Below are 25778 nucleotides of genomic sequence, written 5' to 3' on the forward strand. Positions count from 1 at the left end.
TGCACTGGTGGAGGAAAAGACAGTTTTTATGCATCTGGTGCCATCATTAACTACATGATACTACAGCCAGGAAGCCTGAAAGGCAGCAAGCTACAGACTGAGTTAAACTCATTTATTGTTTCAGAGGGAGGGAGGGCATTTTAATCAGGCCATTAATTAAATCATAATATATAATTTATAAAAGTGTATACAAAAGATTTGAAAGTGTCTGAATGAGACAGCTGCACAGACTTCCCACCGAGCAGACCTTCATGTGGCGATGCAGAGTCTGGCAACATCGGGTGTGAGTCTGGTGCTGGTCACATCCAGATGATGGTACTCCTCTATCAGTGCGGTGACGGAGGAGATGGCCTCTGAGAAGACGCTCTGCTCCATCCCCTCCACATGCAGGTAGTGGTGTAGGTGAGCCTAAGGACAATCAGCGGTTTCAGGTCTAAGTTTTCAGAACTTTTATCTTGCTAGAAACAGTAGGAGTGAAGTTCTGGATCCAGAAATCAGAGACACCTGAGCTTCAGTGTTTAACAAAGCATTTTAACTGAGCATCAGATGGATGTAAAATCTAACAGACCGTTATAAACATTAAAGAAATAAAGATAAAACATATCATGCACCTTCTTCCTGTAGAGCTTGTTGAAGCGTTCTCTCAGCTCCATGAATATGGGCTTCACACAGGTGTTGTTGGCCAGAGCCAACAGGGAGTGGGAGTGACCCACAGGAGGCACTGAACACAGACCCGTCTTCCAACCTTCCTGGTTCCACGACACAAAGGGCAGCGATGGTCTCAGCCTGGGCCGAGACGAAGCAAAAACATGCTTGGTGTGAGGAAAGCTGCTGAAAAGTAAAGCTGTGAGGTCAACATTTGGTTGTTTCCTATGTTTATACAGAAAAACCAATCAGTGTGTGAGAAATAAACATTTTTTTCATTATTTTTTGCAAAGACTACCAACATTTACAAGTTAACGTTCCAGAAGTAAAACGCTTGCTGACTGGACAACAGTGTTCTCCTGCTCTGCCCTTCATCTTTATCCTGTTCAGGGGGGAGATGGAGCCTTCCCTGGCTGCCATGTGGGACAGGAGGTGGGATAAACCTCGGATAACTGGGTGCCTATCCGTCACGAGCTCGACACAGACGACACAAACAACATGCATGTGTTTGGAGAACATGTTAAACTGCAGCCAGGAGCCTTTCTGTGTGACCCCCCTTCTCTTTCCTCCTATTTATTACTCCACACTCACACGACAGCAGCCTGTATTCCAGTTTGTCCTGAAAACGAGCTCTGTGAGGAGCGGAGAGGTGGCTGCTGAATGGAGCAGTCATGAATCACTGCTGCTGGTGTTGAATGGGGGTATTATTGGGAAGCATGAATGTGAAGGTCATTTTAGGCCCATCGGGGTGGGTGGAGGAACTTGTCGCCTGTTTTGGTGTGAGGGGAGACCGTGTTCTGACCTCTCGATGTTCCGGCGGAGATCGGACACCTGCACGTTGCCCCTGACCATGAGCGCGCAGGCCAAGTAGAGCCCGTGTTTCGGGTCGGCCCGGATTAGCTGGTGGTCTTTGCTGAAGGCGTCGCTGAACATCTGATCCAGTCTGGAGGGACACAGGACACATTCTGAGTTATTTCAGCTGAAGTCTGAGGACCAAAGAGGCCAATGTTTGACAAAGATTCATCACAGGATGTGGGCAGGATAATATTTTTATAGCAACTCCCTGCTCTACATTCACACAGTCACATGTATTTACTTCTGAGAGCGACTCAATGCAACCACCACTCTTTTTTTCTTTTTTTTAACCAATGAGCAGCTTCTACTCACACACGAGCTCTGCGGCTCACACAGAGCTTTTTTATGGCAGCTGCTGTTGGGGCAGAGGAGGGTGGATTGCTGCCTTTTTTCCCCTCGTTCCAGCCCTGGAGCTCTGAGCTACAAGTTTCCACCTTTTATGTACAACACTGAAGGCTAGCGTCATGCTAATCTCAAGCCTTTAACCTCAATCGCATGACTTATAATAAATATAAATGTTAGAATCTGCACTGCCCTTTTTTGTCCAGGATACATGAAGTATCTGCTCATCATGTACACCTCAGTGAAGTCATCACCGAGGAGTTCACGTGAGCTCTGCAGGAGTCGCAACAACTGTGAAGTAAAAATAGCAGCGGCAGGCAGACCTTCTGCTGGGGACGCTGACGTCGGCCAGCGTGTAGAGTGGCGTGAGGCTCGGCACGAGGTAGTGTAGGCGAGGGAACGGAACCAGATTCATGGCGATCTCGTTCAGATCCATGTTGAGAGAACCCTCGAACCGTGCTGAGCTGCAAGAAAAGGAAAGTTAAGGGTGCAAAAAGGAAAAAGCTGAAAGAGAAAACAGAAGAAGTGATTTAAAGAAAAGCTGTTGTTTTTTTTTAACTGAGACATTTTCATTAAAATAAGCTGTTTAAATTTCAGAATAAAAAGAAAGATATTTACATCACACACAGAGCTTTGCAAAAGTTTTAGGCATTAAACAAAAACACTCTTTAGAATAATGTCATAAGTGTCCCTCACAAAAATATAGGAAAAGATATAAAGAATTTAAAAATAAAATAACTAAAGAGAATACAGAAAAAAAAACAATTTATTTAAAATAAAAACATTAAAAGATTTTTTATTAATTTAAAATGAGAAATAATAAATAACTGACAGTCCAAGTCTTGTTTCTGAGAATTAATTAATTCTAAAAGAAAAAAAAGGTATTAAAGGAAAAGATGCTATGAGCATCTCACACATCAGCAGAACCTTGTAGGCAAAAATGAAACTAGATTAATAAGAGTAGAGTTAGAACTAGCAAAATTAAATGAAAAAGAACATGTTTAACGAAATTAAAAATATGTTACGGGATGCCATCCTCCTTGGATGACCATCACACAGAAAGCCAGTGTGGAGGAGAAAACACCATACCTGGTAATGTTGAGCAACAAGTTAGCCACGATGCTATTCATGGAATCAAAGGGCTTCTCTGCTCCACCGAGCACACCCTGTCCGGAGGTGACCGTGCTGCCGCTCCTGATCATCAACCCTGGCTTCCCACCGTGACTCATGACATTAATCTTGTTCACGATGTCCAGCAGAGACTGGAACGGGAGGAAAACAAACAGGATCACGGTTTTGATTTGTACAGGTGTGGTGATAAGTTGACATACCCTGGCAGAATTTAGGATGTTTTGACCATTTTTCAGAGAACATGAATGATGACACAAAAACTTTTCTTTCCCTCATGGATCATGTTCAGGTGGAGCCATTTATTTTACGGTGTTTACTCTTTTTAAATCATGACAACAGAAACCATCCAAATGACCCCGATCAAGTTTCCATACCCCAGTTCGTAATACCGCGTGTTGCCTCCTTTAACACCAATGACAGCTTGGAGTCTTTTGTGCTGATGAGGCTCTTTATGTTCTCAGATAGTAAAGCTGACCATTCTTCCTGGCAACAAGCCTCCAGTTCCTGTCATGCATGAACACATTTCAGATCTCTCCAGAGTGGCTCAATGATATTGAGGTCAGGAGACAGATGGGCGCTCCAGAACCTTCCCTTTAATCTGTGGTAGCCAATAACAGGCGGACTTGGCCTTGTGTTTTGGATCGGGGTCATGTTGGAACGTCCAGGTACGTCCCACGAGCAGCTTCCGGGTTGATGAGTACAAGTTTTCCTCCAGTATTCTCTGATAACATGCTGCATTCATCTTGCCATCAATTTTGACCAAGCGTTCTGTGCCTTTGTAGCTGCACATCCCCATAACATCAGCAAGCTGCGTTTTACAGCAGGAATGATGAACCTTTCATCATCGGCCTTGCTGACTCTCCAGATGTAACGTTTACGCTTGTGGACAAAAAGTTCCATTTTGGTCTCATCACTCCAAATAACTTTGTTTTGAGGCTCGTCTCTGTGCTGTTTGCCGTATTGTAAGCGGGAAACTTTGTGGCATTTGCGTAGTAACGGCTTTCTTCTGGCGACTCGACCGTGCAGCACATTTCAGTGCATCTTCAAAGAGCCACGCCACCTTTTTTCAGGGTCCTGTATTTCAGCTGAAGTTATTTGTGGATTTTTCTTTGCATCCCGAACAATTTTCCTGGCAGTTGTGGCTGAAATTTTTGTTGGTCTACTTCACCGTGGTTTGGTCTCAATTCAATTCAAGTATTTATTGTCATTGTCACAGAAGAACAACGAAATTACGTTTGGAGCATCCACATGCATAGTTTATAAAGTGAAATACCTAAGTAACCCCTAAAAACCCTAGTGTAAACATTTAGTACAGTATGACATCAGTACAGTAACAGTATTGGCAGCAGATTAAGGGCATGTTGTTGATAAAGTGCATTTGAGAGCAGGGACATTCAGACAAATACATGAGAATAGTGACATTATGCAGCAATGCAAAACCAGTTCAGTGATATTGATGGTGGGTGTGGTTATTGTCCATGAGAGGGGGGCAGAAAGGGGAGGGGGGCAGTGTTCAGTAATCTCACAGCCTGAGGATACAGGCTGTTGGCCAGTCTGGATGTTCTGGCCTTTATGGTCCTGTACCTTCTCCCTGAGGGCAGCAGGTGGAAAAGGTGATGAGCAGGGTGGTGCTGGTCCCGCAGGATGTTACACGCTCTTCTCAAACAGCGAGTGGGATAGATGGTGCTGATCTCTGGGAGAGTTTCAAAAGAATCCCTTATTTTCCACTTCTTTCATTAGAGTTTGAACATTGCTGATTGCATTCTCCATTCCTTGGATATCTTTTTATATCCCTTTCCTGTTTTATACAGTTCATTTACCTTTTCCCGCAGATCCTCTGACAAATCTTTTGCTTTCCCCATGACTCAGAAACCAGAAACGTCACTGCAGCATTGGATGAAAGATGCAAAGGTCTGTCAGGAGCCCCGAAACTCACTGATTACAAGCAAACAATCACAGGTGAGTATGGTTACCTTTAATAGCCATTCAAACCTGTTCCTGTCCACTTGTGTGTGCTATCAGGCCAAAATCACCAGGGTATGTAAACTTTTGATCGGGGTCATTTGGATAGTTTCTGTTCTCATTATACAGCCAACCACTAACCATGAGAGGAAAAAAGCTTTTCTTTCATCACTGAAATTCTCTGAGAAACGGCCATAAACTGACAAATTCTGCCAGGGTATGTAAACGTATGAGCACAGCTGTCTATGCAGACACACAGATGAACGGCTTCAACACGTATAAACCTGGTTTTCCACGGGCAGGACGCAGTCAGCGTGCTCCGTCAGCTCTCTCATGGCCAGGACGCTGTTGTAGGGAGACGTGATGACGTCGTCTTCAGCAGACGGATACATGGAGGTGACTATGCGGCAAACGTCGGGGAACTCTTCTTCCAGCAGGCTGAGCACTCTGGTCCCCAGTCCGGAGCCGGTACCTGAAATCCAGAGTCAGCACAGTCAACAGAGAAGCGTCGTTTATTAGATGCCATGATGACTTCACATCCTGTTATCGCAACCTGAGAAGAGAGAGGTAACTGAGTGGAGAGTAAGTATGTTTTCAGCTTTCCTTCACTGCAGCAGATATGAGAGCAACCTCAGTCGGCCACTGGACTCCAACGGCCTCCACAGCCACCAGATCTCAGTCCAGTAGAGCAGCTTTGGGATGTGGTGGAACGGGAGATTCTCATCATGGATGCAGCCGACAAACCTGCAGCAACTGTGTGATGCTGTCATGTCAATATGGAGAAAACCTCTGAGGAAGGTTTCCACCACCTGCTTCCATCTATCACACCAACAATTAAATAAGTCCAATCCGTAACTAGAAGGTGGTCCTGATGAGGTGGACGGTGGCTGTAGATTTGCTTTTGAGATGAAAGATTTCCCTGTAACTATCCGTTGTTTTTGACGTCTTATATCCACATCTTTCTGTCTAATATTACCCAGATATTTCCAGTCAATTCCCGGTAATATTAGTTAATTATTACCAGTTACAAGTAACCAACTCTACCATTAATTCATCCCAAGCTGTAATAAAACATATGAGTCATTATTAGTTGAGCAACACTTTGTTCAATCTATCTCATCAAGAAATAAAGCAGTTCTGAAGGAAAAAGGGGACCAACCCCAGAACAGTTTCAGTTCTGGACAACATGTAACACCACCTGCTCTCCTTTCAGTTTGTTTCTGTGCCTCACCTCCTCCCATAGAGTGAATGAGAAAGAAGCACTGCAGACAGTCACAGTGTTCTGCTGCCTTCCTCAGCTTGTCCACGATCAGGTCCCGGTAGGCCGAGCCGTACGTCATGTGTCCGACTGCCCTGGGTGAAAAAAAAAAATCTGGAAATTAATAAAAACATACGTCTGACTGTTGAATTATGTGGTAAATATTCAAAGTTGCTCTTGTATCCTGCAGAATTAATACAGAAACTTCACAAAGTGGGTAAAAACATTATTAATTTATAAAAACCAAATATTGCCATATGGTTTGAATGAGATTCTGATAGAAGGTGTAAAAATTTATGAACAGCGCCGTCATTAAAAGTCATTAAACTGGCATTTAGTGGGTTGAAGTAATAAGATTTGGTCATTTTCTTTGGGACCGACGTTGACTGAAAGATCTGAGCAAATAAATAAAGTGGACAAAATATTAATCTGTAATGTTTTATATCAGATTTTGGTCCTCTAATGACCTGGAAGGGTGGTAAGTTGAAGTGACGCGTGTGGGTTAAGCTGGGAACAATGAATGATCCATTCAAATTTGCTAAATCACAAAGAAAGATGAAATGATAAGTTTTAAAGATGTTAGAGAGGGATTCTCGTTGGAAAAAGAAGGATTCTTATTAATATCTATAATTAAATTATATAATTTACAACAAAAACATAAAAAATAATGTTTTATAAAAGCATATAAATCAGAGACTAATAGATGATTCATTACTCAATGTTTCTATAAACCACTCAACAAAATGAGATGGAAAAAGAAGGAAACCTATAGATTTCAGACGAAGAGCCGGAACCTCTGAAGCTCAATGGAAATCACTAAATCTCAAATTAATTACTGTACATTCCTTCATCTTGCTTCTATTCAGACGGGGTAAATACCACCACTAATTTTCTTTCCTTTTAACAGCTAATAATAAAATGATTATTATAAGATAAGATCGTGACCATTTGTTTTTAAACTAACGCAGAATTAATCTCTTCCTAGATTAGCACGGCTTTGTATGGGCCAGTAGTATTTAATAACATAACTTCTGATCTATTCTGACCATTATAGCTACCATTGCAATCACGTTGTATTAATAAGATTTATTATTGTTCTGTTGTAGTCGTTGTCAAGGTTACCACCGTCAGGGACCCGCAGCCAGATTTAGTCCGGTCCTGCTGGTCTTTGGGCTGAATGATTATTGATCCCTCTTCTTCTTTGATGTCAGGAATAATGAAAGTGATGATAGAGATGAAAGAGAATATAATGAATATTATTACTGTTATTATGGTTGTTATTGTGGTCATCATCATTGTTGTTGTTATTGTTGTTAACAAACTTTTTTATTACTGGAAAGAACGGCAGCTGTTATGAAGGTTGTAGTTAATGTTAAGACTTGTGCAGGTGGTTGTGGTTTTTCTGGTGCCATTTGCTTTGCAGTAATTCCTCATGTACATTATAAAGAACCAGCTTTCAGTCGGAGTTTCAGGCTGAGTTTCAGAGATCAATACGCTGCGACAGCTCTAACGTAACTGTCCGTGTGAACTTCGGTTTGCTGAAATTCCTTTCCCACTGACTCACCAACAGCTCTGCTTCACGTGCACGGTTTTTTCCCTCCACAGTGGCTGTCACGCAGAGGAAACCTGCAGGGAGTGTTCACCCCAGCCCTGAAAAGAAGCACCACTGACTTCTCTTATTTATTTAGAGCAGAAAAGGGAAAACTGGGGAAAATAAATAAAACAAACGTGGGCCATGTTTCTTTGGTTCTTTTTTTTAAATTATTCTTCTACTTGGTTTTAATTCTTCCAAGATGAGAAAATGCCCTCCCCTTTTTCCTCCCTCTGTGTCGTAACAGCACGTGTGAACGATTGTAAAATAGCTGAGGCATGTAAAGAATGATGGCGTGCCACGGTGGCTCCTCCCTCTGTGAGGACTCCTGCGGCGAGCCTGTCTCTCACCAGTTGTTGCCTGAACCTGACACGTCTGTGAGGAGCTGAGTGCTGTCGAACACCTCCCTCAGCGGGCCCTGCAGGATCCCGTTGACCACACCTTCCTCCATATCCACCAGGACCGCCTGCAGAGTCAAATATGTGAGAATGCGGCTGTTATATACTGAGCACATTCTTTGTAACCCAATGACCGTCGAGTTCATCTCTGGCTTTAAAATGAGCTCTGAGAAGACTGCGTTTCATTTAAGGCTACTTTCCTCGAGTGTTTGCAAGGTTTTGTCTTTATGTCTTATCATACGGACGTGTGGTTTTGGCTGCTTGACTTACTCTGGCCTTCAGATGTTGAATTCTGCCTCCGACAGCATGAACTCCACCATCACTGTTCCTGGAAATGAAGGTCAAATATGAAACAGGAGCACTTTAAAGCGCTGCTTCTCTGTTCTGTGAAGGCAGCCGTAGTTACCTTGAATCCACGTTTCGGAAAAAGCTGCTGATGGCGTCATCGTACAATCCTCTCTGTGGAGAAAAGAACAGCAGATTCAGATTCAGACAACTTTATTTATCCTTGGACGGCAATTCAGTTTGACAATCTTCAGATCACAAAACAAAGGAAACACCCTAAAAAACAACAAAGTAAATTTTAAAAAAAAGGATTAATTCATATTAAATAAACAGTGGGTCTATATATACCAGGTCTTTAAAAAAAAGTATTTGCTGCCATCAGAAGCATTAAAGAGTCTGACTGCAGAAAGTCTAAAGGAGTTTGTATATCTGTTTGTTTTACGTTGTGGGGGCAAGATGGCGGCTTCCAGAGGGCGTCAGGGGAAACTCCAGTGATAGAGAATGATCAGGTTGATTAACTTCTTCTTGACTAGACCCCTTTTACAGGAGGCAGCATGAGATCCTACAGTCCAGCAGATGTTTGCAGACACCAGGATGCAGCAATGCTAACATGTAGCATAGCAACACCATGGGGAGAAACTCAGCTAAAAGACTCTACCAAGCATCAGCATCCAACCCAAACACAGTTTTGGATTCCAGCTCTAAAAACTCTGCCAATGTGATAGACTCATTCCTAGGATTACTTTACTCATTCATAGATTAACTTGGTTGTCATCCTCTAGTTTCCAGTTAGTTTTCCTTTAGGAGAAGATATTTACATTTTCTACTGGGCTGCAGGTGAATTTACTCTGACACAGTAACATCTTGACTCTGTGATAATCTCAGGTGTCTGTAGAGAGCAGGATTATACATACAGCCCCGGTAGTTGTGGAGATAAACTTCATTTATTTTAGCCATGTCATTTTAGACAGGAGGCAGAAAAAATAGACCTCATGAAGATGAGTTTAATGATGGATTTTTAAGTACCAATGTCACCATACAAGGTCCCGAACTCTGCCAGCTAGAAATGAATGATCTTTGAAAACTTTTTAATAATGTTGTTCAAGCTGTTTTTGTCTTTGACAGACCCTGAAACCAACAAATCAAAGTTAAAAGACTCAATGAAAAAATGATGAAAAATGAATAAAACCTTCTTAGAAACAATAAAAGCATTTAGCAGAGGGTCCTCTGTTGGCCCTTTTTAACAATTACCTGTTTCCAGGTAAGAATCTGAACCTCTTTACAGTAAACGATGCTGGACGGCAGATTTCTCTAAAATCAATCAGATTTATGTTATTTTTTGTAACATTCTGGTCTAAATAATTCAGGATCAGCCACACTTGTTCCAGCTCGGCAGGAAAACTCTGAAGGATGTAGTTTGCTGGCAGTTTAATAAACAACCTCATCTCTGGGGATCTTCCCAAAATATTTCATTAGCAGAGACGTTAAAGCAACATTTGCTTTTCATTAAATTTAGCACCAAATTTTATTGACAATTAAAGAGGAAGCCACATGACAAGAGTTAGTTTCATTACAACATCTGAGACGCTGATGAAAACCACGACAGCGGAGTGAAACATTTACATCAACTAAAAACACAAAACACACGTTCAGTTTACCGGGACGTAAACGAGAGAAATCTACAGGCTGCTTTATACTGAAACTCCCAGTTTCAGCCTCAAGCTTCATCAAGTCTGTATAGTCATGAAGAAACATAATTTAACTATTTGTGTTTTCTAATTACGAAAAAAATCTGTAACATTCTTTTCCATTCATGAGTTAATGAAATACTGATTTCCCAAACAGATATTAAACGTAGCAGTGAATGAAGGTGAGGTGGAGGACATGAGTCAGAATCACTACGGATTAACGGCTCAGGTTTTAATCCCTGAAGTGTGTCCAGTCGTGGACCCTCAGGACTGTCCCACCATCAAACCGTCTCATGCACAGAAGACACTGATGTGGACTTTTCCACACTGGCCCGGCTCTTCCTGCATCCCCACATTCAGACGTTAACACGAGACACGTCGAGTTTACTGCCTGCCTGCTCCGCCATAAAAGCTGCCCCGAGACAGCGTGGAGGCTGAATCCTGCTGGGGGTTTCATCTGGACTCACAAACATGGAAAATGACCAGTATATTGTTTCTTCTGTAAAACTCTGATTGCAGAATTATTTATTTTTCTTAAACCATGTTTTCCCTGACAGCTTAAAGCTTTAAAGTTGGTCAGCATTTTAATTCCTGTTGGTGGAATATTCCCAAAGTCCAGACCTTAAAAAGACAAAACTGTTCAAATGTTGTTTTGTACCTCACTGGTTTTCAGTCTCCATGAGCTGCCCTTGTAGCAGCTAAAACATGCCAAACATGTGCATTTTAAAATATGTTTACGACATTACTTTGCCACCAATCACCATCATTGTTTGCATCGTTTGTTCAGCTGTTTTAGGTAACTGCAAACTGGAAATTTTCCGGTCCGTGTAAGGGAATGATGTGTGGAAACTGAAGACTGAGCCGCTGCGTTAACATTTTATTTACCAAGAAATCAACACAAAGATGTAGTTTCAGCACATTTAATATCTAATTAAATATTTCTTAAATGCATTTGATTCATAAATAATTTAATGCAAACTATAAGCTTCCAGGACAAAACAACATAAAGTTAAATGATTCATATTTATGGTCGATTACAAATAGCTTTTTGAATTAAAACACTTTAGAAGTGGAGGAACAAACCATCTGTCTTTATTATAAGACGTGAAGTAACAGATACAGATGAGCTGCAGCTCTTATTTTTTTTTTTCCAGTTTGCACTTAGAATCACATTTTGTGTAATAATGTGCGACATCCCAGCAATCTGCCAGTAATAAGCCTGGTTCTGGTTCTGCTGCAGGTTTTATGTCCAGGTAACAGGGAGTGTAGCAACAGGTTATTATGCTATTGGCTGGTTATTGGCGTAGCACAGGGATCTGCAACCCTCAGCTCTTCGGCCTTTCCTTGCAGGCTTAGAGGAAACGAGAGCGATTAAAGATTAATTAATGTCGCCAACGATGCTGGCTTACACAACAAGCGCTGTTTCGACATGCATCGAGTCTCCAAACTGAACTACTGCTGCAGGTTGCCAGGCAACTTGGGAGAGGCCGTTCATAAATGGAGAATACATTAATTATTCATTATGATATCAGGGCATCTATTCTTGAGCCTTGGCGGAGGTAACAATAAAATGTTAAAATGGTGACCTGTCCAGGTGTACCTGCTTGTCACTGGGATAGGCTGCAGCTTCCCTGGCAGCCTGAATAGGAATAAGTGGCATAGAAAATGGATGGATGAGAAGGTAAATGTGGAATAAATGAGGAAAAAGTGGAAACATGGAAATGGTTTCTGTTGTGTGTTTGTTTCAATGCCAATATTTTTTCTCCTGGAAGACTTGAGAGAATGATGAGATGAGAAAAGGTTTGGTCACTGTTGATCTGTGTGTTATTTCTACAAAGTTCTGTTAGTAATAAATTCTACTTTCTTCTTCTAGTCGGACTTTATGCTGCTGTATCTATTCATACAGTGGTCCCTCGTTTATTGCAGGGGTTACGTTCTGAAAACACCCCGCCATAAATGAAATCCACAAAATGCAGACCTTTTTAATTTTTCACAATTAAAATGCATGTTAATGCCCAATTATCCCTCCCCTGAGTGTTTATAGACTTTTCCCAAACTATAATGAACATTTTCAACATTATTAACACACTTTATAGACTCAAAAACCTACATATATTTAACAATGTGAATTTCTTAATAATTACTCGCCAAACAAAGATATTACAGCTTTTCTGCTGCCAATCAAGACACAAAACACAGTGGGCTGATTCCTACAGTAAAATTTGGACACAGAATGGTTGAAATAGGATTTAAATATATTTAAATATGCAGTGCTGCACACAAAAAAAATCTGCGAAATAGCAAAACCGCAGAAGATGAACCGCGATATGGTGAGGGACCACTGTACGTTCATTTTACATCATTTTAGCCTCATAATCTGACAGCTGGAAACATCCTGTCGGATGCCGACTGGGATTAAAAGCTCCAGCTTCTACAGACTGTTTCACATATATAAAACAAAGAAAAAACAAACAAATAAGTCTTAATGGTTAAATGATAGGAGTTCTGTTATTTCAGATGTAGGTATTCTACATTATGAACATATTTATTGTGTGTATTGTTGCGTAATGACTGCTGTTTTTAACTCCCCTCCAAGTTCAAGATCAATATACATTATATATATCCCACTGGCAAATGTTTGGTCCCCTCTCACACATTCTCATCACTTGTAGCTGGTTTATGTACCAGACACTGGAAAGGGAGCAGACCTGTAATGCTGCAGCTGTAATGTCTAAATGGGCCTTAAAACAATAAATAGATAAAAGCATAGAGATGGGCATGAGTAAAACGGGTTTTTTTCTTTTGTGTGTGCGCGTTTGTTTCCCTTTTTTTTCCCCTTTTCAAGATGCGAAGAAGAAATCATTGTCCAGGTCACGGATGAGAGGAGCCTGGGCTTCCTGTCGGTCGGTGTCGTTACTGCTTCATTTGTGTTGCTCTTACCTTGTTCACATAAGCGTGCTCTCGCAAAGCAAGATCCCAGAACCTGCAGCCAACCTGGTTTCCACACTGTCCAACTGAAACACATCAGCTAGTTAATCTACTGAAAGTCTTTGAAAAAAAAACCCTTCATGTCTTAACCGGAGGACAAAGACTGAAGCTATCAAACAGTGAAAGTTGAAGTTAACGGAGCTTCTTTTAGAATAAGTTCAGCTGTTTAAACTCACCCTGAACAACAACAGACTGGGTCATGGCAGCACAGACACTTCTGGGACACAAACCGGAAACATACTTGTTAACATTTATTTCAGTTACGAACTGAAACTTTCTTAAAAAGCTTTTGAAAAGTTTCCCACATTCGCGCCTCAGCTGTGTTTTGTCGAGTGATGATTACGTCATTACCAAGGCGTGGATAGCGTAACGCAGTCACATTTCTTACGTAATGAGCGTAGCCGTCACATTTGAAGCGGAAACTGTTCAGAAATTTATTTCAGGACATTTTCACAGTTAGAAGTGAAAGATATTTGGCTGACTGTTGAGAAGATGAAACACCTGTTTATTTCCTTGTTTATGTCTATAAGAACCTGAATAGTTTTTTTTATTACAAGGAAATTTAAAGGCACATTTAAAAAAAAAATCACTTTCTAAAGGTTTTCTAACAGTCATATGCTTGCTTTTTATTTTTAAGGGAATGTGTGCTGAAACAGTTGAATCTGAGATCTTCAGACACACATAAAACTTATGCTCACTGGTTGATCTTTGGCTGCTTCTGATTGGACGTTACCGTCAATCTAAGCTCTCTGATTGGTGGAAAGTTTGACAGGAAGTGGCTTCATCATCATGTCCAGGTCTAAATAGAGGTCTCTTAGCAACATAGTAGTAATAGTGATCTTTTTATGATGAAATGTGATAAATAATGCTGTTATCATGGATCACTGTGGATTTACCAGATAGAGTCTCTGAATAAAAACTGGATTTAGTGGCTGGATTGTAAACCTCCTGGACAGGATAAAAATATCTGGAAAACTATCGTAGATCACCTACAGGGTATGCTATCCATCACAGTTTACACTGCTGATGATAGAAGAGGTAGCGCTCTGAGATCTAGTGAAGTTTTAAGGGTTAAAGAAGAACTGGGATGGGGAAACACTGTATGCATAAAATGCTTCATCCAGTTTTCTTCTCTGTGTCCTGCAGGTATGACCCAGACCTGATCCCCAAACCTCCACTGGACTTTGGAACAGCTCAGCTCCATGTCTTTGAGGACTGGGGTGTGGTGACGTGCGGCAGCTCTTTACCTGCCGACACCAACCACTCCTTCCTCTCCTTCAAGTCAGAAAAGCTCGGTGGGCGAACAAGTACAAAGAATGGATCAAAGGATGAAGGAACTTTAACGTCGGCCATGAGCACCCTGACCAGAACACTTTTACCTTTGCACCCAATGGCGTCCCCTTCATCACTGAGGCCCTGTACGGACCCAAGTGTTAAGAGTCACCTTATTGAAACAAGTGAAAACAAATTACAATAATCAATACAAGACGAGATAACGGCATCAATGATCATTTCAAGACCTGAGTTTGACGACATTCTTCTAACTTAGAGACAGATCTCAAATGATCAAATACAATCTCGAGGTTTCTGAGGCTGGTTTTAACAGACCAGAGCACCAAGATGGTTTTTGATCTGGGGGATCTTTCTATCGGGAGCAATTATCCAGAGTTTCTGTTTGGCTTGAATTTCTCTGAAGGTAATTTGAAGAGAGCCAGTTTTTGAAGCAAGACATTCCAGGAGCAAAGTGAAACTCTGAGTCACTGAAAGAACGATACAACTGAATACCAAAGGCATCATTCTTATCAAATGATGCATATGCAGAACCTGAAAGTCATCAGTTTCCTCCTCCATTCACATGTGAAAACATCTTTATGTCTGGAAATAATTGTGCTTAAAGTCATTGCTATGCCCATCTTTACCACTAGATGGCAGTATATCTTACACACTGTGCCTTTAAGATAATGTAAAATGACCATTTTTATTCTTATAACAGAACACTGAAGCTTCTATTATTATTTTACTTCCTCCAAACTTAGCAGAAAAATTGAAAATGAGTGTTTGGGGGGTCATTTAGCTTCTTGGTAATAAATCTGATGAAAATGATACAGTGATTTTTCAATCAGTTTAATAAACAGATTTGTTTTATAATGTCAGAATGATGCTGGCAGAATTGTTGATTTTATTCAGCTTGTTTACGGATATTAATACACACATTAGTGTCTGTTGACCTTTACTCCTGGAATTACACTGCATTCCTGAAATTTCCTACAATTTTTGTAATGGTGGTCTTAAATCTGATCAGATCTGTCGAACCAGTGTTTGTTCAGGAGAATCGACTGATTCCAAACAGGAATTGATGAATAGCTGAGATGAAACAAAACCACCTCTGATGTAAGAAGCTTCTGTGGTGCTTTTGGATGTCATGGTTTATGGTTTTGGGTTCTGACTGTGTTTAGTTTTGGTCATGTTTCTAGTTTTTGTTCTTGGTTTTTTGGTATTCAGGGCTTAGTTTTGTGTTTCTTTGGTTTCTGTCATTAGTGCACCTTGTCTGATCACTCATGCACATCACATGTGTTTAATTTATCAGTCTGTGTATGTAAGTCCTGGGTTTTCAGTTACTCCTTGTCAAATCCTTATTGTGTTCATCCATGTCATGTCTCAGTTCCTGTTTTGAGTTCAGAATAAACCTTGGTCAACAGCATCATTCTGCCTCCTGCCTGACTGTCTGCATTTGGGTCCTCACTTCCACCGCAATTCTTGACAGAAGGATCTGACCATACATTGATCCAGCAGATGGTATGATGACTTTGTTTGAATACTTCAGCCGCGAGGCAGCTAAAAGCCTCCTGACTGTGGTGGACCTAGACCCGATGTTCGCTGAGCCTCCTCCTACAAGGTCCAGAAGTAGGAGGTCGTCTAGGTGCCAGGGGCAGCAGCCCCCCGTGAGCATATCTTCGAGTGAACTGTTGGAAAGTCTCCTTGGTTTGGACATGGAGCCAGAGCCGCGGGGGTATTCAGAGAGGTCCAATGCCGCTTGGGTGGTCCACGTCATGGGTGTCGCCACCAGCTCCAAGGTCCACATCACGAGTGTCGCCACCAACTCTGAGGTCCTCGTCACGGGTGTCGCCACTGGCTCCGAGGTTCACATCACGGTTGTCGCCACCGGCTCCAAGGCCCTGCCCAGTGCCGCAGCATTCGACACCCACACCCAGGCCTGCTCCAGTTCTTCAGCGTCCGACTCCTGTGCGATGGTCCTGCCTGGCTCTTTTGATTCCTATTCCTGAGGGGGTCCCTGGAGTGGACGCTTCTCTTCATGTCCCTCTTCCTGAGGGGGTCCCTGGTCAGGACACCTCTCCTCTTGCTTCTGTTCCTGGGGGAGTTCACTGTGGAGATGCTCCTCCGTCGACCCCTGTGGGCCGCATCACCGAGGGAATTGCTCTTCCTCCTCCGCCTGTGGTTGTTGACGACTTGCCTATTCTATGTTCTCTGGTTCCAGGGCTTGTCATTTTATGGTGCCTATTGAGCCCTCCAGAAAGTCAGCCCCAGTCAACGTGCCTTCATGAGGTCCAGCCCCTGTCAGCCTGCCTTACTGAGTCTCGGCCTGCGGAGGTCCAGCCTGTTCAGCCTGCAGAGATCCAGCCTGCAGAGTATCCGTTTGCTCAGCTGCCGGAGATCCAGTCTGCTCGTCGTCCGGGTCTGCTCATGAGCTCCTATCCAGGCCTGCCCATCCACCAGAGCTTCGGTCCAAGCCTGCCCGTCCGCCATTGATCCAGTCTGCTCGTCCTCTGGGTCGTCCTCCAGAAACCTGGCCCAAGTCCTCTCGACCTCCGTGTCGACTACCGGAGATCCTTCCCCAGTCTGTACGGTCTCCGGGCCGGCTTCCTGACCTGACCCTGTTGTCTGCTCGGCCTCTGGGTCGACCTCCTTAACAGACACCGGTTGTCTGTGCGGCCTCCGGGCCACCCCCCTGACATTTGTTGCCTGGATTTTTCTGCCTGGGTCTGGTTTTAAATGTGCTTATTTTGACTTACCTCCATATCTAAAATGTTTCTTAATTCCTTTTTCGTCGTCCTACTCTTTAAGAAACTCTGAAAATCTCTCCTTTATTGTTCCATTAGTGAGGAAGGAGGCAGGTCAGCGGTCTTACTCCTATAAGGCCCCTAATGACTGGAACCATTTACCTGCATCTTTGAGGTCAATAACATCCTATTGTCATTTCAGAATTCTACTCAATACTCATCTCAAAACAGTTTGTCAGTGTTTGTAATGTTGTTTCCACACGGCTCCTTATGTGTTTATCCATTAATCTGAAATTGTGTAAAATATATATATATATATGTGTATGTATGTATGTATGTATGTATGTATGTGTGTGTGTGTGTTACACAGTATGCTTGGTATATTGTAATATTGTTTTGTCTATTGTTATGTCTCTGTCTTTGTTTCTTTTGGTCTCCCTTGCAAATGAAATGTTACATTTCAAGGGGCTTTCCATAATAAATTGAAATAAAATTGAAATATCGTCTAAAGTGGAAACAAAACCAAACAAAAAAAAAAACAAAACAAGATTTTTCTAGAAATGTATTGACGGGGCAGGTAAGATGTTGTAGGTGATGTAGTTCTGGTGACGTAGTTCCGGTGACGTAGTTCCCGTGAGATGGCAGGTTTGAACCAGGCAGTTCAAACGTATAATTTAATTGTATTTTCGCCATTCTAATCAAAATAATCTTGAAAGTAGGAAAATCGAGTCTCTTTCACATTCTGGAGCACAGCGAAGAGGATTTGGCCAGTGCAAGGCCGGATTATCCAATGGGCAATAAGGGCACGGGCCGATGTGAGGCCCATATGAGCAGTTATAAGAAGAGAAAAAAAAAAAGAAAAAGGAGGAGAGCGAGGCGTGTTTATTAAGAAGTGTACCTTCTATAGACATGTTCTTTATCAAATCGAGGGAGGAAAATGAGGGTGAAAGTAATATAAGACGTGGAAGCTAAGCCGGTGTTCTGTCAGTTTAGCATACGCATCAGAGTAGCATAGTGTAGTGTGGGTGGCGCTGAAGCTTGATGGCTAATGTGATTCACCTGTGGGGGGAGTGATTGGATGCAACCAGATGTAATGAGAGGGGATAAATGGGAGTGAGGGGAAAAGGAAGTGGCTGAAAGCAAGTGCAGTGAAGGGACCAGAGAAGTGTGCTGATCGTAAACTGGAGCTAGAGAAGTGCACTGTGGGGGGTGGGCGCTGTTCGCAGCTAATAGTGCTGCCGATAGCGAAGACAGTTAAGCAGTGGAGTTTTGCCGTGCTGGCTTTTTATGTTGTTAGTCTATTGGATATCCAAATGATGTATTTTGATTCTTTTGACTGTTTTAAGATTTATTAATTGACATTGTCTGAATCGGCGAGTATTCAGAGAGGCAGCTAAACCGGAGGGGCGTGCCCCCCCCATCCAAGGTCGCTAGAGGCGAGTGAAAACGTGCTAAATATAGCGACGAAGTCACTAAGCTGGCAACACTGAGTACAACTAGCTGCCGCCTGTAAAAGGTGTGTGTCCTTGTTATTCAAGCAGCTTAATGAAGCCTTGGGCTTGCGTTCGCCCCCTCGTGGTTGGCTGCTTAAGAATGCGTGTGATCAGAGATGCATGCAGCAGAGCCGCATTTTGAATGTAAATATTGTTGACGATCAGGTTCATTTCATTGTGGCCACCAAAATCGTGATCACGATAAAAATCCGATTAATTGTGCAGCCCTAATAAGGGGAGTGTCTGCAGCCATTCATGACTCAAAATGAGAGTGGAAATCAGGTTGCACATGTTTATGGTTTCACAGGTTTGTAAAAAATAATCATATGTAAGCATAGTTTTATAAATAGACACGTGCATATTTTTGCCTTCGTGTGTGCACACAGTACATTTGGCCTCTTTTGGAAATAAACAGGAAAAAGCCGAGTGTACATACACAGAGGTGTGGAATACTATTTATTAGCAGAAATAAAACAGTACAAAAAAGTAAGGTATTCAAAAATAAGCTTGTACAAAAATGTGCCTTCATGATTATATAAATGAAGATACTGTTGATGTTTCTGGTCTAGTCCACAACTTGGATAGACTAAGCTCCACAGGATGGTTCAGTTCAGATCTGTTTGCACTATGATTCAATTTGGAAAAGCTGTCAAATTTGGGACATTTTAGTTTATGTTCTTGGTGCAAAATAAGATCAAGAACTAACAAATTATAGAAATGCATCTGACAGAACAAAAAGAACAAAGATCTCTTAGTGGGTATGTTTAACAAGAAGAAGGGTTTGGTCAGTGCTGTACTGGGGCTAATCTAGACACAAGTGTCATGCTGCTGGACAGGATCCAACACTGACCGCTCCACTGACCAGAGCTGCCTTGCTGAAGCTTGCTGGGCTGTTGTTAATGGTCAGGTTCTTCACACAGCCCACGTAGGGCTTCCTGATGGGAATGCTGTCTGGGAGGAAGAGATCTGACAGGAAGAAGAGCCGAGAAAAGTTATAGTCCTGTAATAGAAGGAATAAATTAGGAGCAGCTTTTGTTGTTGCAGGCTCACCTGGAGCTCCACCGATGAATACCAGGTTCCCTGTGTCTGTGGAACTGGGGTTCACGGGTCCCACAACATGCTGGATCTCAGAGTCCACGTTCAGCTGAACAACGTTGGCGTCCCGGATCACTGAGGAGATTATTTTGAATGTATTTATATATCATAAGGTGAGATATGGAGCATCAAATGTGATTTTTTCAAATACCCAGTAATGCATTTTAGCCAAGGTTATCTCAGCTGGTCAGATCAATCAGTGCTACTTAGCTTTTACCAGCTAACATCTTTTATTAAATTAGTTGGCATCATAAGTTTTAAGGTTTAAGTTACATTAAAATATTTCTAGAATCTCCTACTTCCACCTATATAAAATTTCCAGAATGAGAAGCAGAGAAATGCAGAAAAATCAGTCTAAGGATTTCTTCCTTCCTGACTGGATGACTGTAGTAATTCCTGTTTATTGTTCTGAAAAGTCTCCATCTGATCCAAGATGCTGCAGTGAGGGTTCTGATGGGAGCTATCATCAGAGATTATAGTTTTATCTTCTTTTTATCGGCTCCCTGTTAATTCTGAATAGAATTCAAAATTCTTCTTCTCACATATAAAGTTCTTAGTGACCAGTATCATTGGATCTTAAACATCTCAGAATTCCAGATTTTCCCATAAGAGCTTCATTCTCAGACTACAGGTTTACTAGTTGTTCCTAGAGGTTCTAACAGTAGAACAGAGGCAGAACCTTCAGTTATCAGACCCTCTCTGTGGAACCAGTTCCCAGTTTGGCTTCAGGTATCAGAATCCCCTTCCACCTTAGATCATCTTCAAACTTTCCTTCATGATAAATAGGTTTGGTTTGGTGACCCTGATCCATCCTTTAGTTCTGCTGTTATAGGCTGAGGCTGCTGGAGGACGTCCCATGATGCACTGGGCTCCTCTCTGCTCTCTTTACTCTCAATATAGAAATATCTGACATTGTTGTCATTCATTTGTGCTTCTTTTCTTCTTTCTCAGCAGGATTCCCTGGATTAGAGTTCTGCTGCTGGTTCACCCCTCTTTCCTGTCAAGTTCTGAGCTTAAAATTCTCACCTGAAATTTTGTGCCAGGTACCATCACACACACCCTGTCTTGGTGAAACCTTCACAGAGAACTTGTTGGTCTGATCATTCACAAAAACAACAACCTGAAATCAAATCAAATTATTATTATTATATTCTGGTATAACTAGTGTTATAATTATGGTATAATTATGTTTAGACTCACCCCTCCTTGATGGATGTACATGGTTAAGAAGCTCTCTGATGTGCGCATGTGTAGTAACACCCCAGATGCCACACGGGGGCGCACCTCCATCACCAGCTCAAACTTTAGTCCTAACTTAAATGACTCATCTGAGGGGAACAGATACAGAGAGAGAATGGGTTTTTGATGTCTTCTCTGAATTAATCTTTATTCAGCTTGTCTTCCTGGTTCATTAGTACCCTCACACCTCCCCCACCCTCCTCCAACCCCTTCTCCTCCACCTCCAGCTGTGTTAAAGTAGCATGTTCCTCCATCCAGCCACACTTTCTCAGAGGAGCATGTGATCTAATGTAACATGCATACATAACAGATGTCCAGTTAGCAAACATTTTTAGATGCGGCCAAAAAGTGTGGCATCCTAGTGTTTGGAAGGAGAATTTCAACAAATCATCAGTATGGAGATCTGAGACTAACACGGCATGTCTGATTCCTGTCTGTGTTTGCAGAAAATGAGGAACACACATGTGCATCTGAAAGAATCAGACCTAGTATGACATATCCTCCTTCCTCTGAGAAGTACGTTCCTGTCTCAGGAAGCCCTTCGAAGCACGGAGTGACCCCGAATGTCTCTGCCACGGAGGACAGCCGCTGTCCATCCAGCTGAAGGTTCTTCAAACAGCCAGAAAAGCTGAAGGCGGAGTTTCTCTGGAGGGACAAACAAGAAAACCAGAGTTTCATCCACAGCAGAGGGATGTCTGGTTCATCCCAAACTGAAAGTAAAATAAAATAACCTGCTTTGCTGAACCACCAGAATTTCACACAATCCTGATTTACTTCTTTTTACACAATATCTTCATATGTTCACAGCTCCATGTGGTACCATTAGGTCACCAGTTCAGTGATCAGAGGAAGAGAGGTAAATGAAAAGAGGGGTAAATGGAAAGCTAAAATACGAAAGCATTCTCTGAAACTGATGTGTTAACACAAATTCTTTCTATGTACCATTCAAGGTACACCTCTAAAAAGTATCTGTAGGTACTACATAAAGATGTGACACATACTCAAAAACTATTTTATTTAAAACAACTTTATTTGTATCTACATGACATTTGTTAAATTTACAATAAATCTGGCTCTTGTATGTGTTCTGACCTGGAACAACTGGTAGTGAATCTGAATCACTGTGAGAAGCAGGAAGAGAAATACACCTGAAGGACTAGAAACCAGTAAACAGCATTGATGGCAGAGAAATGTTTTATATCCATAGTTCATCCAGTCCCACCGATGAAGCTGGTTTCAGTTTGAGACCTGTGAGCTGATGCTCTGCTCCGACCCATCCAGTGGTAGACTTAGGAGGGGGCCTCATGGGGCCACGGCCGCCCCCTTAAATCAAATTATTATTAATCCATATTATTTTTAATTATTTTATTTCAACTGATTTAATCGTTGTGTCCTGGCATGTGGTTTTTTGCTCTGTAAAGCATTTTGGATTGCGCCTGTAAAAAAACAGCAACCCAATAAAGTTCTGTTTAATATTAAAATGAAATATAAATCTCTGTGCCCTGAATTAATGACAGAAGGTGAAAACTAATGCTACAGATGTATTTGTTTAATGGCTAGCCAGTGTATGACATGTGGGTGAAGATGGGACTAGGGCAGTGAGGTTTCAGGGTTTGGTAGGTAGTAACCTCTGTTAGCCTAAAAAACAGATCCAGTCAGTAGATTCCACCAAGAACAGATGAACTTGTGTTGACTGGCATTTCTGTGTGTTTACTCTGCAACATAGCCAGACATTTCTCTTTCCTCAGCCAGATAAAGATATTTTTATGTTCAAAGTTTATATCTTAATATTCTTTAACTTCTTTAATTAGTTTTATGACACTGAAAGAGCTCAAAGCTGTTATTTAAGGGTTTCCAGATGCCCAAGAATCCCAGTATTTCACACCCTGATTCTAATAAAAGTTATCAATGATCCTGCTGTACATTGCAGTTACTGATGTCTACTGACTTGCCACCTTAACTTGGCCACCCCTCTAAAAATGTCCTGGATACAATGGTGTTGTTTTTGGCAGGCACCTCAGTTTTAGTTTTAGTCTTCAGGGTGAAAATGCTTATTAGTTTTAGTCACATTCAGTGTTGGGGTAGTTACTTTCAAAAAGTAATTCATTACTGGCTACTCATTATTTCTATAAATTGTAATAAAATTACTTTACTAGTTACTGCATTTGAAAAGTAACACCACTAATTATTACTTTACCATTTCTTAATTCACCATGTAGACATGGACAAACATCACAGCTGAATCATCACCGCCTGTCTGCATAGTGTTTGCTGTATATTGTAAACAAAATGGCTTTAAAACAAGAACAACATCCCTGTCTGTGGGAGGAAATAGACACGCTTGTCTCATCATCATTTTATCTAGTATTTTTCTAAACCTGGGCGATTCAGTAGTCGACAGGGGGAGCATGTCTCCTACAATGAACCTGCAACTAGCTTGTTATTTTCTGTCTGTCTTACCGCCTGCTGAGCTCCAGGAAATGATGAAGAAAGCTTAGCTTGTTTAGGTGGGTCGGCTGCTGAAGGACTCCTTCCACTGACCGGCGAGCAGGATCTTTGGCTAAAAATTTGGACTAAAACTGGACTGAACTAAAAATAATGCGAACATCACCACTGACTAAAAGCCCCCGTCTCCAGCTCCATTTTTCCTTTTGCTTGGTTGGCTGCAAATCGATCTCTACGGCAACGTGCTCAGGCAAGCACACACACCACTTAAAAAAGATCAGGACTTTACACATAGGCAAACACGGCTCGAGTTACACAGAAAAACATGTTACTGTAGTCCAGTAAAGTCATTTAGTTACCAATATTTTAAGTGTAACACACTACTTTACTTCGTAATCTAAAAAAGTAATATCGTTACTCCCAACACTGGTCACATTTTAGTAATTTCTAAGTTTGATAGTTTTTAGGGTGGCAGGTAAGTGACGCTAATGCTGTAGGTGACGTAGTTCCGGGGGAGACGGCAGATTCAAACTAGGCGCGCCCAAACATTTCTACTTTCATTCGATTGTATTTTGTGCCAACTTAATCAAAATATTCTTTAAAGTAGGACTATAGTGTCTTTAAAAGGTACACTCTGGAGCACAGCGGGGAGGATTTGGCCAGCCTGACAGATTTTATAGATCGTTGTTACGACAGAATCGTCATGGGGAAACCAAACAACACGCCCCCCCCCTCCACCGCATCTAAGTCCAAGAGACAGCGAAATGAGGATTCACCTGGAGCTATTTCACCAACGGGGAACGACTCAACAGATGTTCTGATCTCCATAGATAAGAAACTCAGTAGTTTTGATGCGCGTTTGAGTCTGGTAGAAATTCTCCACAAGGAGTTCCAGGCGCTACGTGAATCATTAGAATTCAGCCAGAAGCAGGTGGAAAGTCTGGCTGCAGAAAATGCCGGTCTCAGAGAGACGGTAAAATCCCTCACCGAGGGCTTGACCCGTCTCTCAGATGAAAATAAGAAGATTAAGGAAACGGTGATCGATCTGCAGGCGCGGAGCATGAGAGAGAACCTGGTGTTTGCAGGGATTCCAGAGCAGACGGAGGAGGACCCCGAGACCACGGTGAAAAACTTCATCAAAACCCACCTGAAGCTCCCGGAGGAAACGGTGAAAAACATCTCCTTTCACAGAGTCCATCGGCTCGGCGGGAGGAAACCCGGGTCCAGCAGACCAAGACCCATAGTAGCGAAGTTCGTCAGCTTCAAACAGAAGGAGCAGGTGAAGAACCAGGGCCGCGAACTGAAGGGGACCAACTTCGGAGTAAACGACCAATATCCGAGAGAGATTCTGGACCGACGGAGAATCCTGTTTCCCATCAGAAGGAAATCTATGGCTAATGGCGCTCGCGCTGTCATCGCGGTGGATAAACTGTTTATTAATGGACAACTGTACCGCGACCCGGACATCACTCCGTGGCTCTTCTGATCCCAGGTGCTGTAAGTCAATCTCTCCAAATGATCACTCTTAACTCGCCATTATAGATCACTGACAGTAGAACACACTGCTCGTCTCACCACAGCCTCTACACCTAGATCGATGTATTTTTTTCTGTTTTACCACTCTTCTCACTTTTCACTTTTCACTATCTTTCTATTTCACGTCTTCACTGTTAATTGTAATCCAGCTCGTAATATCAGCAGCGCACGCAACACCGTCAGGACGCACAGCCGCACCATACATGATACATATAAACACTCGCGTTTTATGTATGAGAGAACACGCATTAAGGTAGACTACATATACGGACATTTAACATACGGACAAACGCGCGCAATCAGGCTGCATGCAAACACGCGCGAACACGCAAGAGGGGCGCACAAAGACACACGCGTCAGTAACACGCATGAAGCATTAAACCGTTCACAATAACCATGTTAAAAATCGTCTGTTGGAATGTACATGGAGCCGGTTCCAGGGAGAAGAGGTTGAAGATCTTTAATAAATTACAGGAGCTGCAGGCTGACATTGTCTTACTACAAGAGACTCATCTAACAAACTCAACCATAGATCTTCTTAAAACAGCTCAGTTTCCTCATGTTTACTCAGCCTGTTATAATTCTAGGCAGAGAGGAGTAGCTACTCTTATTAATAAGAGACTAAATTTTGACATAGATAGCACAGTAGTGGATCCGGAAGGCAGATTTCTGATAACTTTATTATCTATTTGTAATATCAAATTATGTATTACCAATGTGTACGGCCCCAATGCAGATGATCCCTCCTTTTTCCACTCCCTGTTTGCTACACTCCAGAATTATTCAGATAACAGAATAGTGCTAGCTG

At 42.1% G+C, this 25778-nt stretch overlaps 2 protein-coding genes across 3 annotated transcripts in view; both read right to left on the reverse strand.

The window, feature by feature from the left end:
- Positions 1-74: 74 nt before the first annotated feature.
- tube1 (tubulin, epsilon 1) lies at positions 75-13504 on the reverse strand. The gene is made up of 13 exons (XM_041975862.1): positions 13449-13504; positions 13320-13360; positions 13096-13169; positions 8589-8641; positions 8453-8510; positions 8135-8250; positions 6167-6288; positions 5220-5407; positions 2932-3104; positions 2166-2306; positions 1448-1588; positions 612-786; positions 75-408 (listed from the first exon to the last, which is right to left on the reverse strand). The coding sequence occupies exons 2-13, from the start codon at positions 13342-13344 to the stop codon at positions 250-252; spliced, it is 1425 nt and encodes a 474-aa protein (XP_041831796.1). The 5' UTR covers positions 13345-13360; positions 13449-13504; the 3' UTR covers positions 75-249.
- Positions 13505-19101: 5597 nt separating this feature from the next.
- Positions 19102-25778, reverse strand: part of lama4 (laminin, alpha 4) — a 62801-nt gene continuing 56124 nt past the window's right edge. For both annotated transcript variants that reach the window (XM_041975824.1, XM_041975823.1), the window contains exons 36-40: positions 21475-21634; positions 20951-21078; positions 20777-20870; positions 19706-19825; positions 19102-19621 (exon numbers count right to left, since the gene is read on the reverse strand). In XM_041975824.1, coding sequence (XP_041831758.1) covers positions 19476-19621; positions 19706-19825; positions 20777-20870; positions 20951-21078; positions 21475-21634 — 648 coding nt within the window. In that variant the 3' untranslated portion in view covers positions 19102-19475. The remainder of the gene's footprint in view (positions 19622-19705; positions 19826-20776; positions 20871-20950; positions 21079-21474; positions 21635-25778) is intronic.

The sequence above is a fragment of the Melanotaenia boesemani genome, chromosome 22, assembly GCF_017639745.1.
Source record: "Melanotaenia boesemani isolate fMelBoe1 chromosome 22, fMelBoe1.pri, whole genome shotgun sequence".
Taxonomy (NCBI): domain Eukaryota; kingdom Metazoa; phylum Chordata; class Actinopteri; order Atheriniformes; family Melanotaeniidae; genus Melanotaenia; species Melanotaenia boesemani.

What these genes read in the sequence shown, in the direction of transcription:
- tube1 (XM_041975862.1), bottom strand. Translation starts at nt 13,344, where the DNA reads ATGACCCAGTCTGTTGTTGTTCAGG. An exon ending in CCAGTCTGTTGTTGTTCAGG is followed by an intron (nt 13,170 to 13,319) that starts GTGAGTTTAAAC and finishes GATGTGTTTCAG; the next exon opens with TTGGACAGTGTGGAAACCAG. An exon ending in ACAAGCTCTACAGGAAGAAG is followed by an intron (nt 409 to 611) that starts GTGCATGATATG and finishes GATTGTCCTTAG; the next exon opens with GCTCACCTACACCACTACCT.